The sequence below is a fragment of the Triturus cristatus genome, chromosome 5_2 (genome assembly GCF_964204655.1).
Source record: "Triturus cristatus chromosome 5_2, aTriCri1.1, whole genome shotgun sequence".
Lineage (NCBI taxonomy): Eukaryota > Metazoa > Chordata > Amphibia > Caudata > Salamandridae > Triturus > Triturus cristatus.
Genome location: NC_140588.1, coordinates 539,016,728 through 539,034,247, shown reverse-complemented (window position 1 = coordinate 539,034,247; position 17,520 = coordinate 539,016,728). Strand labels below are relative to the sequence as shown.

Here is a 17,520-nt window from a genome sequence, read left to right as displayed (position 1 = left end):
GGTCCAGTCCAGTATAATAGGTATGTGGTAGTGGCTGTTAGAGGACACTGATAGCATGAGTTTCAGCCTTTTGTCTTTGGAGTGGATTGAATTATTGATGAGTTGTTTTATTTCCAGTGTGCTAAAAAGTATGTAGAAGTCTTCCTTCCTGCTTTCATTAGGGTTTCCGGCGAGGTTGAATTCTCAGAGGAAAAGGGGGTGGGTGTGTTGTATGGGGATAGAGATGATGAGATCTGAGATTTCTTCTAGGGAGAGCTTGTGGTCCAGGTGGCATGTGTGAGAAGTTGGCCTGATGTATGATGTCACTAGTTCTAGTGTCCACCCTATATCAGTCCAAACAACCCTTATGGTGATTGGTTGTAAAGTCAACCTTATAGACCAGCTATCCTAGTGGTAGCATGGACAAGAGCAGTCTTAGGCTAAACTCTGAATGGCATGTGAAGCCAGCAATGATACCATATATAATCCCTTGAATACCAAATGAAAGGACACCACAACAGATATATATATAAAATAAAGTATATTTATTCTAGTCAAACCCTCAGCACTCTTTATGAGATTCGAGGTAAGTACAACACAGTCTTATTCAAGCATACATTAAGTCACACAGGTAAGTAATACAGTTAGGCCCTAGGGGCCACGCAAACCATATACTAAAGAAGTGGTATAAGGACCACTGTCACGGAAATAGAATAGGCCTAGGCCTAGGGAATCGCTGGGGCTACACTACACTACCAACAGTTAGGAAGTGGGAGGCCCACGGGATTCAGGTGCAGAGTGGAAACACTCACGCGTAATGCGTATAATCGATAGAAATATTACAGTTCTGAAATAAGCAGTTTTAGGACACTTCTGGAGTAGCTAGAAAGTCGAGACTCGGAAACTAGACCCTAGGATAGTCACTACCCTTGTGAGCACCGAAGTACCCAAGTTACCTAGCCCACGGGCTGCGGGTGCATAGGTGTGAACTTGCGTCGGGTTTCGTCGTGGACTTCTATGGATGCCTTAAGGACAGTTGCTGACAGGCCGTCAGTGCAGAGTGTCCGGTGGATCCCAAGGCCGGGATCAAGAAGGAAGGGTACCTGCAAGCAAAAGGGACAGAGTCAAGGTCACTAGCCAGCGACCACGTGGAACCAGGAAGGAACCAGGCGATGTCGTGAAGATTGCAAGTGAAGAGGTGAAGCTTGTTGCAGCAGCCACGGGTACCAGGAGACGTCGAGGACAACCAGGACCAGGAGGCGAGCTGTCCCACGAAGGCTCTTGCTGTCGGCGGCGTTGAAGTCGAACTAGGACTCACCAAGCCTTGGCAAGCAGAACCCACGAAGAATGGAGGACTTGCTTCTGGTGCAGACCAGGAAGGTCTGGGGTGCTTCTCTTTTGCAGAGGAGCGGGAGCCAGTCTGGAGGAGCCAAACCAGCAGTGAAGATTTAAAGGTGTGTCGTCGCAAAGGCCGCTAGCCAACGGGCAAGCAACTGGACAGACGCGGCAAGCAGGAAAATGCAGAAGGGCCCCACGCAGGACTCGTGGAGTGTGGGGGGCTGATCTTCGGTGCAGATGGTGCTTGGGGTTGAGGCTTCTCAATCCCCGGTGCACAACTTTGAGGGTACCTCAGAAGCTGCGCTGGAAGATACTCGCCACTTTTCCCAGGTAGCCGGTCCCACGTCTCTCGTTGCCTCCACGGATCTCAGCTCGGCTGTGGATGTGGATCAGGGTCGGAGAAGTCTGGAAGTCAAGGCTCTGGTCGGGCTCTGCAGTCGGTCCCTCGTAGAACTTCAGCAAAGCAAAGGGTAAGTCTCTTGATGGTGCCTGTTTGCACAGGGTAGCCACTCCTTGGCCACAAGGGAGATTCTTCAGTCTTCTTCTTTCGTCGAATGTCGAAGGTCCAGAGTTTCTGTTCAAGTTGCAGGTTCAGGATAATATAATCTCCTGGGGCCCAGCTACCACTGTTATACTAATCTGGGGGGCTGGCTTGCCTGCTAGGTCACTCCTTATTGGTGGGACCTGGGAGGGGGGTGGTTACACCCCCTTCCCTTTGTCCAGTTTCGCGCCAGGACTGGGGCTGGTGTGCCCCAGCACCGGTTTGAACTGGACTATGCATGGGACACCTTGTGTGCCCCAGGCAGTGTCTCGTTTCATTCATCCCTCCCTGCCCCAATACACTAAGGCCTGTCTGGGGTGGTGCTCGCACCTCCCAAGGCAGGATGCCTATTGTCCAAGCCTCTCGTGCCGGGATCGCTCCCAGCAGCAGGAGGTCAGACTTGTGTCGTGGCAGCAGCATCCATTTTGTGATGCTGGGGCTCTGGTTAACTTTAACCGGGTAAGTAGGTTTCAACATGTCTTCTCCCTCTAGAAGGGAGGGATAATATCCTCACCCCCAGAAATGGGATGGGGGTATTATTCCAAAGTGTTAGACACCTTACACGACATGTTTTGATACAGCCAAACCATAGTTACCATAACCGTTTAAGATTATAAGGCACTTTAAGAGTATATGGTAGGCTATATCATAGAACAGCTATAAGGACATGGTTCCGAAAGCTGCTGACAGGCTCAACTCATGCTAGAGCACCATCTCACATGTTACCAAGCACTCTGCCTCCAGGATTGTTAAGGCCTGCCAAAGGAGTGGCTGATAGGTACACATGTGTCTGTATATAAGATAGGTATAGGAATACTACACCTAAGCAAGGGGTGATTACACGACCTTGCCCCAGCTGAGTGATCAGCCAGTTGTGTCATAATGGAAGGCCAGGCCAGGGGTGGCATAATACATGCTGCAGCCCCTGGTAGGCCTAGGGTACACCTATGCCCTGGGTACCTAAGGTACACTGTACAGGGGCCAATAAGGTGACCCTATCCAAATGGGTTATGCACCTAAAGTACATAGTATCAATTTAGAGAGAGAACAGCAGGGCTGTGGGTCTGATTAGCAGGCCCACAGCCACATCTAAGTCAAATCAGTAAAGCAAAAGCAAAAAGTGGGGGTGAACATAGAAAGCAGACCCTACCATCCTACAGCATGTAGATCAGATGAAGGGAGGTTGTTTTGGTAATATAGAAGGGGAAGTAAAACAAGAGAAAAATGAATGACTTACGAGTGGTAGAGTTACTAAGAGTGCAAGGCCAGGATGTCATTGTATGGCTGGATTAATGCAAGTCCCCCCTCCTGTTTTAATTGTGTGTTCTGGGTATGAATGCTATCACTATCAGGGTGAGATTTCAGTGATGAAGACTGCATCTAGGTTACATTAGGTGATTTTATTGGTGATATGTGGCAAAAACCTATTACTGCAGAGTGTACACTTAGTATCAACTGAATGTGTTACATTGTGGGAATGAGTGGTATGTGGATGAGGTTAGTGACATTACATCTACAAATTGAGTGAACATGTTTGCATGGCCTAACTATGAGAGTGGGAATGTATGAAATGGGATTTTTGTGTAGCACATGATGAAGATAGCTAAACTGGCTAAGGGGTTCTGGTCCAAGGTCCATCCAGGTCCAAACAGGATCAAAACAGGTGATGACCTTGTCTGTGTAGGCCCTTGTCCAGGTATGCCCCGGTGGTGGTACACCCTGAGGAGTTGACTAAAGAAGGGATGGAGGCAGGAAATGACCGACGGAGACCAGTGATCTAATTTCCCACTGAAATGAATGCTGGGAAATGCAGTGATAGACACATCATGTAGAAATGAACATAGGGAAATACAGTTATTGCATATCTGGCTTTTTCTTTAAAGATGGTTTGCAAGGAAACCAATTACATCACTCACTGCAGACAAGAAGATTGACAATAAGGTATGACCCAGAGTAAGTAACAAGGAGCAAATCTCTTTGCCAAACACTACTTTGAAGTTTGTTTCAAGCAGTCATGATACAGTTTAAAACACTTACAGTATTACATTTTGAATGTTTCCATTGGTTGTGTCACACTAAATTATCTATAAACAGTGGAGCATGCAGCATTTTCCTATCAGAGGTAGAAATTCAGGCCCATGCTCACCTAGTCCCTTTAATCAAGACAGGTAAGAATTAATACTGAAGATGTGATTGACCAATGTTCCTCCGAAGTATATAGTACATCTTCATCTAAACTGGTTATTCCCCAAATAGTTACTGCTTTCTACCAAAGTTTAACAAGAATGATTTTCCTTTCAGTTCTTCATTTATAAACATAAATGATGTTGTTTTTTATTTGATATAAAATTGCTTGAATACATTTTAAGACTGCAGAGGATGTTTTGAAAAGATAATGCAACTTCTAACTGGACAGATGCTGGAACAACTTCCATCACATTACTTGTTAAATGACAACAGACCAACACAGCTTAAACTGTAATGTGGCCACAAAATAATAATTTGTACATCACAATTATGACAACTACTCCTACTCTATCTGGCTTACTTGTATCTTACAATATCTATTACGCAATGGCTGGATTAAAAAATAATTTACTATCTGAGTATAGTACAGAAAAAATATTTTAAATCAATCTAATTTATCAAAAAATCAACTCTGTTATTTTCTAGTGAACGTATAACCCTGAAAGAAAGCCCCACACCAAAGTCTTGGCTATAGTTATATATCAAATATTAAAGTAGAGTCCCTGTTGCACTTCACAGGTCCCAATGGCAAGGAAGAATCCAACTGTATTTTGTTATATTCATTTGTAGAGTGCACTAATCACCCATGAGAATATCCAGGTGGTTGAGCAGGTGAGTGAGTGTATAATATCCTGGGAGTTATTCGAAGGGCCAGGTATTTAGCTGCTTGCGGAACTCAATAAGTGAGGAGGAGGCCCTGAATTGCTGAGGAAGGTTGTTCCATGTTTTGGGTGCAATGTTTGAGAACGAGCACCCTTCTACTTTGTTTTTATGGATGCTGGAACTGTATGGGAGTGCGAGTGAGGTAGAGCGTAGATCGTAGATGTCTGGTCAGCTGGTGAAAGTGTATTAGGTTGTTAAGGGGTATGTTGATCCAATGTTGTGTAGGGCTTTGCATGTGTGAGTGGGTAGTTTAAATTGGATGCATTTGTGAATAGGGAGCCAGTAGAGTTCATTGAGGTGTGGTATGATGTGGGTGCGGCGTAGGAGGTCCACTGTGAGCGGCAGCATTCTGGATGGTCTTTGTAGGAGTTTGCTTGGAGATTCCAGCATAGAGTGCATTACCGTTTTCGAGCCTGCTAGTGATGAGTGCTTCTGTGACGGTCCAGCTGGTGTTCTGTGGCAGCCACTTGAAGATATTACATAGCATGCATAGGATGTGAAAGCAACAGGTGCTCACTGCATCAAATTGTGCCATCATGAAGAGTTTGTCCTCTAGAATGATCCCCAGGTTTTATTCATGGTCAGTGGGTGTTGGTTCTAGATCTAACAGCCACCAGGCGGAGTCCCCTGGGAAGGTCTTGTTTCCTAAGATCAGAACTTCGGTTTTGCTGGAATTGAGGTCAGGCAGTTTGTTCTCATTGAGTCTGCTACCATGGTCGTGCAGTTGGAGAAGGTGCTTTGGAGGTGGTAGTTTTTTCCGTCAGGATGAGGATGAGGTGGGTGTTGTCGGCATATGAGATGAGGGAGATGCCTTGGGATTGGATGATGTTAGATATGGGGTCATGTAGATGTTGAACAGTGTGGGGCTGAGGAAAGATCTCTGGGGGACTCCGCAGTTCAATTTCTTTATCTTTGATGTGAATGGTTGCATTCTGACTCTTTATGTTCTTGTCATGATAAAGGAGCAAAGCCAGTGGAACGCAGGGCTTTGGATTCCTATGTCATGGTCAGAGTGTCAAGTAGGATAAAGGAGGCCCTTTCTATGTGGTCCATGATGGTCCTGATGTTGTCGGTGGCTGCAATGAGTGCTGTTTCAGTACTTCTGGTTCTTTCTGAAACCTGATTGGGTGTTGTCCAATATGTGGTTAATATTGAGGTGGATTGATAGTTGCTTGTAGATTTGTAGATGGACTTTCCATCACTTGGGCAGGTTATGTGATCAAGGATATTGGATGGAAGTTGCATAGTTGGTTTGGGTCAGCTGATGATTGTTTGAGCAGTGGGTTGCTTATGTGTGTTTTCAGTCTGCTGGGAATGTGGCGGCTGCGATGGGGGAGTTGATTATGTGGAAGAGGATGGTGCTGATTGGTCATGTTCCCAGTTTCTAGATGTCGTGGGGGCATGGGTCCGCATGATTTATGCTGATTTATGCTGTGTGTCGTCTCTGGTGGGGGGGTGTCCATTCGGTCAGGTTGTTGTCTTGGTGGTGGGTAGTTTGGCAATGAGGTTAGGAGGGTCCTGTTGGAAAGCTGCTGTTGCTGTAGATGTTTGAGATTTTTCTGAGAAATTAATTTGATAGGTCATTGCAGAGTTCTTGGGAGGATGAGATGCTGTTGACTGTTGCGGAAGGTGTGAGAAGGTCTCCTAGCTGCTGTTCAAGCTTCCTTCGATGCATTCAGCCAGCGCCCATTTTTTTGGTGTCTCCTAGTTGCTGGTAGTAATATTTGAGAGGACCCTTGTAGGTGGAATTGTTGGCATTTCTGTGGCTGGTTCTCCATTTCCTTTCTAACTGTTTGCAGCGTTGATTTGATTCTCAGAGGTCCTTTGTGTACCAACTGACTTGCTTGTTGGATCTTCTTTGTTTGTTGGGTTTGATAGGTGTGAGGAAGCCCGCGCAGTTCCGATACAGATGTTGGAATTTGTGATATTCTTGTCGAGGTTGTTCATGGCGTTGGGTTGATCCATGGTGAGGGTGATGAGCTAGTTTGTTACAGAGTTTTTCGCCCAGCTGTGACTTGGTTGGCTGGTGCTCGTGGCTGTGTTGAATTGCGGTTTGTCGAGCTTAAAGTGGATAGTTGAGTGGCAGTCCATGTGAGGGTGTGGTGGTGATGTATTTGATGCTGTCACTGATGGTGAAGATGGTGTCTAGTGTATGTCCTGCGGTGTTTGTGGGGCCTGGGATGAGCTGGGTGAGACTGATGTTGCCCAGACTTTTAAGGGTTGTTGTAGAGCAGTGGTAGGTTCTGTATTCCAGGTGAAAGTTGAGGTCGCCAAGCAGTAAGTAGGCTCAAGAGTCGACGGTGAGCATTACAGATCAGGCACACTGCAAACTCAGGGGCTTATTTACAAGCCTCTTGCACCACTTTTGCATCATTTTTAACATGGGAAAAGTGACCTTCAGTGCTTTAGCGTACTCTTAACTGGGTGTGCGAGGGCCCCAACATTGTGCCCTAATACAGTCAATGCACTGCTTAACATGCAGATGCAAATTGGTGCATGCACTCTGTACAGCATATTAGTGAAAGGCAAACTAGCTTTTAAAGCTACCAGCTGCCTTTGACAAATCAGACTGAGTTTCAAAGTGGAACAAAGATCCCCTTGGGGTGACAGCAGTGAGGGGCTGAAACCCCCTGTAGGGGGTTGCTTGGGGAGGGGGGAGAGTCCATTATACACCCGGGCACCCCTCCCAAAGGACCACCTCTATGCAGTGCACAAGAAGTGTGCATCCGGATGGCCTCCCCCTTGGGATTGCTATGGTCCGACCCCTTCTGTAATGCTCAGTAGTGCTATGAGGGTACAAAAAGTGGATGCACTAGCCCATTGCACGCCCAGGGCAATTTGTATACCTTGGCCCCGAATGGACTAATGGAAAAGCAAAGATATATTATGCATCACCTTCTTAATGTCATCTAGTCCATATCTTTAAATATACCATTACCCTAATTTGAAGTATGAGTAATCCCTAATTCAACATCTAACTAAATTATTGTATAAAAACTATGAATATTTAGATGCCTTATTTTAACACGAATGCTAAGGTTAACATTAACCCTAAACATGACTTAAATAAATTAATTTAATGAATACTAATCCATATCCTGTCGTTAAGCCTAATGCGTAATTAAATCCAACTTTCTTAAGTCTATGTACTAGCAACCTTACTGTACTAAGTAATTGGTAATTCAGAATCAATAATTAAATACATGTAAAATGTTGAAATGTAATGAATTTTTAACCTAATGCTAAATTAAATTTGAAATAACATAGAATGAATAGAAGTTCTATTTTCATGCTAACCCTAGCCATATTTTTATTGAAATATTTTGTATGTAATTGTATTTAGTAATATTAACACTGATGGTAACCCTAGCTAATGGTAAATTGTTTAAAAATAGTTTAATTTAATATTAATTAAAATTATAAGTAACTTTATTGTAATTCTAACTGTAAATAATCTAATTAAATAAATTAAGTACAATAATGCTAAACTCAACCCTAACTCTAAACTAAAACATTTCCCTGTATTATAGGTAAAGTGACGTTCTCAATCCGTGCATGCAAATGAAGTAAATATGTAATGTAGAAAAGAAGTAAATATCAAAGTTAAAGTCAGGTATCCTTCTGGCCTTAACTCAATTGAAGCTTAGGCGGCAGCATGAAATAGTTTTAAATAGATTGGAAAATGTACACAAATGTTTAGAACACATTGGATTTTATGTACTCTGTGGAATATGTTTGCTAAAGTTGCTTGCATGATGCTCATAAGAAATAAACAGCCTTTAATGAAAACAAGAAGTGAAAATTGAATTGAGTTGGTGGTTCGCGTTTTTTTAAACTGATTGTTTGCATCTTATTTGTTCATTCATTGAGGAGGCTTGTGGAGTGCTATCTGTCACCATTTGGAGCCTTTGGAGTGCAGAATGGAGGAAAGAAAATACAGAAAAGAGAGGGTGTGGAAAATGATGGCCAGTTGGATCGGTGCTTAACCATATTTGATATTCTTCAATCATGATCCATGACTTTAATTCGATTCAGTTGAAGGCAGCTTTAAATATTTTCGTTTTGCACTATTTCCTTAACCACATATATTTGGGTTCAGATCCCAAGTTGGGGTTGAGGGCATTCTATGGATTAAGACCTTCTCCACTCCATGTTTCATCCTCTTGAGGGATTGGTGAGTAATCAAATGAACAGAAAAATTGGAGTAGGGAATCTAGATGGGACATAAGAAGAATTAATTTCCTACAGTAGTGACGGTCCTTTACCAGTGCCCTTTATGGACAGTGCATAGAACCTCTTGGGGGTGTAGTAGTGAGGGTTCCAAGTTCTTTGGGTCAGTCGAAGGGGAAAGAATCAGACAGTGTCCCAATAACTATGATTTCAAATTTGGTGCAATTCATTGGCAGGAATGTTTCCTTCATCCAGTGAAAAACTATGGTTCAGGCAAGGGGTTGGATTCTCCACACCATCTTCCAGATACAAATGGATTTGGGTGTTGTATTTGGAAGTTCACCTGGTCATGTTCAAGGCACCGTATGTAGATGCTGAGAAAAAGCATTAGTGTAGTGATCTTCGGCAGATGTCATACAGCCTTAGGAGAGTGAATGATTTCATTAAGAAAATTCAGATTTTCTGGCTGTTGCTGCCGAAAAATGAACATATCCTTTCGAATGCTGGTTTGGATATGCCTGCCCAGTATTCTAGTTGTTCCAGCAAAATTTGGTAGTCAGCAGTGTTGTAGGTAATAGTAGATCAAGAAGTCTATGAGCAGTGTTTGGGTTTTGTATTTTTATTGCACAAGACAGAATTGATAACCCTCACAAGTCAGAACCCCAACTAATAGCCATGAAGCCGGTATTTTAGTTCCACAAATTCTTAGAGAGGTGTTGTAACCTCCTTTGTCATGATTTCGATAAATAGGAGGAGGATGGAGATGGGTTGAATGTTAGACCGTATTTCTGGGTCAACACATCTTTTTGTCAGAAGAGGGTGATGACGTTGAGTCAATGGGCATGCGCAATTACTACCAGAAGAGAGGCATTGATCATGTTAGTTGAGCCTGATGTAAAAGGGGAAAACTGTTAACAGATAAGCAGTTGAGCAAAGATCTATAGGAGATCTGGAAGCTCATGTGACACCCAGATTTAAGACCTCTGTGGTTTTGAAGGGTTTGTCAGAGTTCAAAGTGGATGTAATGTTGGTTAGTGAGGATGGTGAAGTACTTCTGGGAACTGATAATAGTTTCATTGATGGGGCGATTTTCAAGTCAAAGAACTCAAGCAGGTTTTTGCAGTGATATTAGCTAGGGATGCTTTTGAAGGCTCTTGATAAATGTTGAAGATGTCCTTGGTTTGCGTGGGGGACCAGCATATGCACTTGGCAAAGGTCTCATCTACAGACATCTTTGGAAGTCTAAGAAACTTCATATTAGCAATACAAAAAGCCATGTCTCTGCAGTCCAATTCTTCTTTGCATGGCCAAAGGCAGTGGATAGCTGGGCGTGGCTGCCCTTAGATTGTTGAAGGCCCTCAGAATGTTGGATGCAGGTGGTTGGTCACTTACAAAGGGTTTGCTGCAGGGAATGGCACAAAGCCGAGACCTGCGGGCAACCCCCTCCTACGTACACTAAAGATATGTGTATTGGGGCTTTGCCACCCATGGATGCTTGGGTGAGTCGGAGGCCGACCCCACACCCAACCTCGGTGCACAAGGCTGATGCCCATGCACAGCACCGGTTGGCCATCTGCAGAGGACTGTGTGCAAGGAACTCTTGGATGTGGTAATCCATCAAGAAAAAAACGGACATTTTTTCATAATAACGGTATAGTTACCTTTAGTCATAACACCTATAAGTATATGAGAAACAAACTCAGAAGTGCGCCTAAAAATCACAGTAAAAGTGGAGTATCTGAAATTATAAGTTTGCGGTTAGAAGGAGAATCCAGAAATCACACAACACCCATGCAAACACGGAGATTAGATCATCATCATGTGCATCCGCTGAGAGTTTATTTAGATATCTGTTATGTATTTCCTAATGCCTTGTGTGAAACAAATGCTAGACCTTCCTGTTTTGGTTTGTTTTTTAACTCACCAGGCCAAATGAGTCTTTTGTTGTTTTAAGAAAGCCATTAACATCTACTTATTTTGCTGAGTTTTTTGTAAGTTTAATTCTCTGCCTAGCACCACAATGCCGTTTACAGAGAAGGTTGCGCTTCACAAATAAATGAATAAATAAAATACCATTCTCATCTGTTGTGACTAGGAGGACAAGAGTCTATCCCAGGCTCACTCAGACAGAAGACAGAAATACATCCGCTTAATCAACAACAGCAGTATTCATTACAAAAAAACAGAGGTGGCTTATTTTGATGCACCAGCGACTGCTTTTTAGTCGCCACCCCAAAGATGATGCAAGGACATGTGCGCTGCTGTTGAGGGCCAGACTGCTTGCTTGCATGTACTTAGAGTCAGGAGGTTGGACCCTGCCAGATGCAAAGCTCACTTTTCTGGTTCGCTGTTCTTTTAAATGTGTATATAATGTATTCCATCGTGCACATTTATATCTTTACCATACCGCACGCAGTGCTTCACCATTTACCATGGTGTTGTACGGCGCGGTTGTTAATCAAGCCCAAAATTGGATCCAAAACCAGACCCACATTGCGCCGTACAAGTCAGAGAGTTTGAAACTCTTCTGTATGTTTGGGAAAGACTCCCTTACCTACCACCAAGAGCATTTTAGAAATAATGGGTCCACAAGGTACGTGTTACTTGCAGAAGCGCTTTCAGTGGTGGATCATAGCTCCTCATCATACATTAAAGCAGGTACTAGCTTCAACCATCAGGAAATGTCTGAGCTTCAGGTGATCAGGAAATGCCAGAATGCACATTTTATTGAGCAAGACACAGTTTATTGAGTAATATTTCACCGCTTGTCCTGCATCACTGTGCGTGTGGATGATTGCACTTGATACTAACCAGTAATCTTCATTACTCCATGTCATAGTCCTCGTCACAATCATAGTTACCCAACCTGCTGCTCTCTTAAAGATTTTCAGATAAAGTAGCCCTTTGTCCTCCCTTTCATCCCTTTCCAAGGTTTCATCAGTGTTCAATTGTCTACATGATTTGTTTTATCACGTTTACTACACCTCACCCTCTTCTAGATGTCCACAAAGTATTTTCTCAATATCTTCAGACCACAGCATCTAGTCATAGAACAAATTTTCCTTTTGTAACATTTGGCCTCTCAGGCCTGGGGAAACATCCTACTTTGGCTACATTTTGCAAACTGATCTGATTTGCTATTTCTTCAGCCTATTTTGTCAAGGGGTTCTTCTTACAGTCCAACATACAAGTTCGATCTACCTCAGGTATTGCCACCTCTCCAGTGATTTTTAAATGGGCTTCTTTAGGGGACATTTACATAACAGACACCGCACACAGTCGCAACTCACAGGGGCGTCTCAAACTGGAGGGCTCACAACTCAGGGCACAGTCATTTGTGAGGCTCTGCACCTGGCGTTCATCAGCCTTTTAGAGTAGCACCTACGGGAAATGCTAAAGGTTCAAGACCTGCCTAAAGGACTCCCTTTATAATACAACAGATTCTGCTGACTCATATTGTATGTGGCTCAGGACAAAGATGGTCATCTTGTGAGGAAGAAAGGGCACACTTTGTGCACACCTCTTGACTACAGAAGCCAACTCTGAGTCTCAAAAAACATACCACATGCCTGGCCTCAGAAAGCATTCAGGAGGCTGAGCAAAAACAAAGTTGGGATATCAGATAGCATGTAGTCAGGCCACCCAGAGCAGGGGTGCGTGCCGGTTTCATCACGCAGCGATATTCCCATCCCAACGTCCTTAGTGAAACATGTTAACCACTGTGGATCAAATGTTTGAACATTGTGGAAGCTCAGCTACAGCTCAGTCAAGACTTGAGATTTTGCTGCCTGTAGCCTGCCAGTTTAAATCGAGACAATAGTCTATTTACCTAAAAATGATAGCTGACACTTCATTTGAGCGCCACTACCGATATATCTAAGTATATCTGAGAGTGCGTTCCCCACAACTTAGCTGGGACCTTAATATTGCGCGGCTCCTCGCTAAGACCAGGCTGGAGTTCCTCGAATGGGCTTCCCTGCCACTCTCTGTTTCTAGAGCAGAAGGTAAACACTGTCTTTTCCATTTTACCCTGTAAAGGTTAACAAAATATATTTCCCTTTCCCCATCAATGGATCCACTGAATTCAACTTGTTTTAGGAATTAGAGAACGAAACTGAATTTCTGTACCATGTCGAGCTCTTATTCACTACTTGTATCTCCTTATAATTTGATATCATATTTATTATTCTTATAATACAAGTGAGCCTGCAATGACTGTATAAAAGCCATTCTCTAATTTCCTTTTTACAGGTGACTTGGGATGCTCCTAGTCACCTGTAATAACAAATGTACATAGCCACTCAATTATAATAACGTATTACATTTGAGTTCTGACATCAAAACGCCTGAAGCCTAGGGGAAAGGCAGTTCACAGAGCATAATTAAAGCTGCAGTGTCACAAATGAAAATGAAACATGGTTTCTCCTTCTTCTGCTCGGTTTGTTTTCTAGATGAAGTGACAAGCAGAAAGGAGATATTTATGGCAACATATGTATTTTTCTATGATTTAGGTAATTTTAGGAAAGATATAATCTCTCTGTATGTTTCTATATATTCTGTGCTACTTTTCATTATGACTTGTATTAAACTAATTCTAATATCTTTTTGCAATAAATATCAGACTTCTTTTTGGTGTTTTTCATTTTAAACTAGAGATTATATTTTTATTCTTCATTTTTATTCATGTTTACAAACATCTTATCTCATTCACATGAAAGAACAACACACCAGGAATTTTAACATTTTGTGGGGAGGGTGATGGTGTAGCCATGTAATAAAAAGAATGAAGTACCCCATGATGCACATTATAAGGAAAATCGTAAGTCAGCTCGGGGTTCCATGACCATAGAAAGGAACTCAGCCTTTGGCCTTGTTCCTCTATATGCTTTCAAAACTTCAGTGACTTGCAATATCTTTATAATGTACAGCATGGGGTACTTTATTCTGTACCTTAAAATAATCAGTAAATAAATTTGAGGAATGCAAATGAATTTTGATTGTATTTAAGTCATATCAATACATAATATATTTTCAAAGGACTGCTTTCCTGGCTATTAAAATGAGGTACTTTTTTTGTTACAGATGACGCACTGCCACATATCGACTACGAGGACAAGTTTCCAGATGACAGAACTATGTCACTCACAGAACCTGATGAGGATGATGGTGAGGAAGATGGAGAAGTAGAGGAATTCCCATTTAGCAAAGAAATGGAAATAGAAACTGGCCAGGAAGAAGCTCAGGGTATTTTTGACTTGATTGAAACAGAGAGCAAGGCACCTACTGAATCTCCGGTGTCGTTGCTGAGCCAAAAGCACTTGTTTTGGTTCCCTCCTGAGGTATTTAATGAGCCAGAAGGAGAGAGGGAACAGGAAGGTGGCACAAAAACAGACTTCTCTAATGGCAACAATCACATCGGAGTGAAAACGGACTTCAGTGAACCTGGCACTAAAATAGTCTATGATAATGAGGAATTTCCTATTGGACACTCCGTGGTGACTAAAGATACCAAGACAAAAGAACTGGTAGCCAGCACTGATGAGTCTTGGCTTGATGGTTATCCAGTGACACTGGATGCTGTGGAGGAAGGAGAAAAAAGGGATGGTTCAATGGAACTTGATGAAGTTACACTTTTGGCAACTGATCAACCAAATTACGGTGAGGAGAAAAAAACAAGTGTCACCACACCCATTGCAGAGAGAGATCTGAACCATATTGTGATTTCTCCAACAAAGTTTCTGAATTATGGTATTAAACGTGCACAGGTTCCTCTCACCCCAGTGATTGCCCCAGAAAATAGAACTACCGGTAAAAGGAATGATGACATGGGCAGGTACATTCCAACAACAGAAGGGTTTTTTACAACAAAAGAGCCTACTTCCGTTGAAGAATTGTTTGAACTCCCGGGGACACCACCGACCGCCATTTTGGAAACTTATGTGACAGTCAGGCCCATTGATCACATTCCAGCTCCTACTGAGGCAGGAGAAACTACAACATACCTCACCCCAGAAGATGCCAAAACTAGGCCTGAACAAGCCACAGTTGGTCCCACTGATACCTCAACTTCGGAAGGAGCCTCGGAAGGACGGACTGTAAAATACGAGCTCGGGGGAGAACGCCTCGCTACTTCTGAGCCCTGTTCTAATGAGGACTGTCAAGGCTCCAGCCAAGGTCTACTGATTGCAGTGGTTGTAACTGTTCTGTGCTTACTACTGTTATCCACTATATTGGCAGTGTGGTGCTACAAGAAGCGGCAACAGAAGAGCTCTGTCTATAAGCTGAACGGCAAAGGCCAGACTAGACACCCCCAACACATCGAAATGCAGAAAGTATAATCTTTTCTTCAGCCTCAAGTCGTTCACAAAAAATATGCTGATTCGTCAGATGCAAGGCACAGCTAGCAGGCTCTGTGGCACTGTAAAGGTCCATTGTTTTTGGCCCTGACCTAACAAGTGAAATATTTCAATGTTTTTTTTAAGATAAACTGCATTCTTGCTGCAAGGACTTCAAGACTTCTCCCTCAAGGAGCAGAATGCTTGCAGTTGTTTCCAAGGAGAATCTACAGGTGTTGGGCTCGTTAGGTGGTATCAGACATGTAACTGCTGTGGTTGTGCTTGCTTGATGTTCCATGACTACTGACTCTAAAATGCGAATCTGCATTTTTGTCTGCAGCCAACAAGGGTCAAAACAATGATGAAAACCATTACCTTTGAAGTGCTCCATTTTATATAGTTTTGTTTACTGATTTGTAAGAGCACATTTGGGACACAGGCAAACTGAATGTTAATATTCATCTAAACTAAGCCGAGCAAAAGTGATCATGATTTCATTTAAGGAATTTTAACAAACCCTATAAATTCAATCCTATAAAAATAGCGGACATAAACCAATCAGAAATTCCAAACATAACCCTCTTCTCTTTAGGAGGGAATAGCTGTTTTCCCTTGTAATTATTCCTTTTATGGAATCCAAACTGTCTCTCCGGCTGTGAGGCAGTGTTTGAAAGGCTTGGATTTCTAAAATAGAACGAAGAAAAACACAGCAATTCGGTGCAGACATTTTAAAATGAACGCGAAATATAGTGTGCTGTTCCAAGAACTTAGCTACAATAATAAACTAAAACGGAGGCAAACCCCGGCCTAAAATGGCAGCTCTGTGTGCCTTTAGAGTGGACACAACTCAGTACACGGCCAGGCTTTTCTGCTTGGAGAACGTGGATTGATTCAGACATTCACAGAGAATGGACACTATTGGCTGGGAACGGCCTGTTTGCAGTATCCTGCCGCTCTTTGCACCTAGAAGCCAGATTTTTAAAAAGTGCCTTTCAAGGAAGCTTATTTCGCAAATCTGACTGCATGGCCGAGATGTGCAAAACAATTGCTTTAATATGTGCCTTACAGTTTATATTTTATTATACCATATTGCACATTGTAAACAAAACATTATGCCTGCCACACACACACAAACAGCATATACTTAAATGTAAAGTTAATAGGCTATTACGCAGTCGTTGATAGTATGGAGATAGTTATTTTCCTCTAAGACGCAATTGTAAGATGTAAACTGGGGGGTAGTAAGCAGTGATTTCTCAGGTTAGTGTGACGGTGCTATGGTTACAATAGTAGACAGTCATGAGAAATATTAAAAACTGGTCCTCATCGGAACAGAGTTGGGAGGGGGTAGGGCAGTGGTGAAATAACACTATAAGCTTAGTACTAAAATAACAATGAGGACCGGGAAGCAAATGTGCTTAAAAACACAGGTACACCAAAAATAAATCAAAAAGGAGCAAAGGGGGTAAGAACGGTATGACGATACCCCTACAAAAAAGAGGATTACTATTTCCCAAGCTAGATAGGTAATGAAAAGCAAGGAAAAAATTAGTACAGGGGACATCTCCTTCTCTACTGTTAGAAACAGATTGGAAAGACCCACTTGTCACCGAAAATGGTGAAGAAAACCAAACAAAGAAAACAAAAGGTGGTTTATAGTAACAACAATGAAAATACAAAGAAATCTTCCCATACAGTAGGTTAAATCGCAATGCCTTAGTCACATGTATCTCTATACCTATCACTTAACTTCATATTCATACTAGTTTTCAATCCTGGATCAGAAATAATCAACAGTGTAATAAAGTTTAATCTTTTGAGAAACATTTAATATCTAACTACTAACAGCACCGTTTATAACATAAAGTCAACCATCAACTACACATAGCTTCTCCTTGTTGTGCAGCAATCAACATCAATCGTAAGATAAAACTGTCTAACATTTCTCGAAAGTGCCTCAACTTAAGATTCATCTATTTAGCAAGAAGGGAGGTGATTTTTCTTGCACACCTACTCCGAAGACAGAGCATCATCACTGGCTTCAACTCGTGATGATTTATCATCAACAAAATGAAGGTGGGAACAAGAGTAGTGGTTGTCCATGATTGCTTTCTCCCAATCAAGAAATATATAACCAAACAGGCAACCGGGATGTAAGGGTTATTGACAAAGAACAGACTTAAATTCAGAGGTACCTTAATGTCTCATCTGTGGATCTCATAAAGATGTAGGGCAGACCCTCAACCA

General features: G+C 42.5%; 1 protein-coding gene across 1 annotated transcript in view; it reads left to right on the top strand.

Annotated features, from left to right (window-relative positions):
- Positions 1-16,920, top strand: part of SUSD5 (sushi domain containing 5) — a 481,907-nt gene extending 464,987 nt beyond the window's left edge. The window contains exon 5 of the mRNA XM_085607621.1: positions 14,021-16,920. Coding sequence (XP_085463747.1) covers positions 14,021-15,276 — 1,256 coding nt within the window. The 3' untranslated portion in view covers positions 15,277-16,920. The remainder of the gene's footprint in view (positions 1-14,020) is intronic.
- The last annotated feature ends 600 nt before the right edge of the window (positions 16,921-17,520 follow it).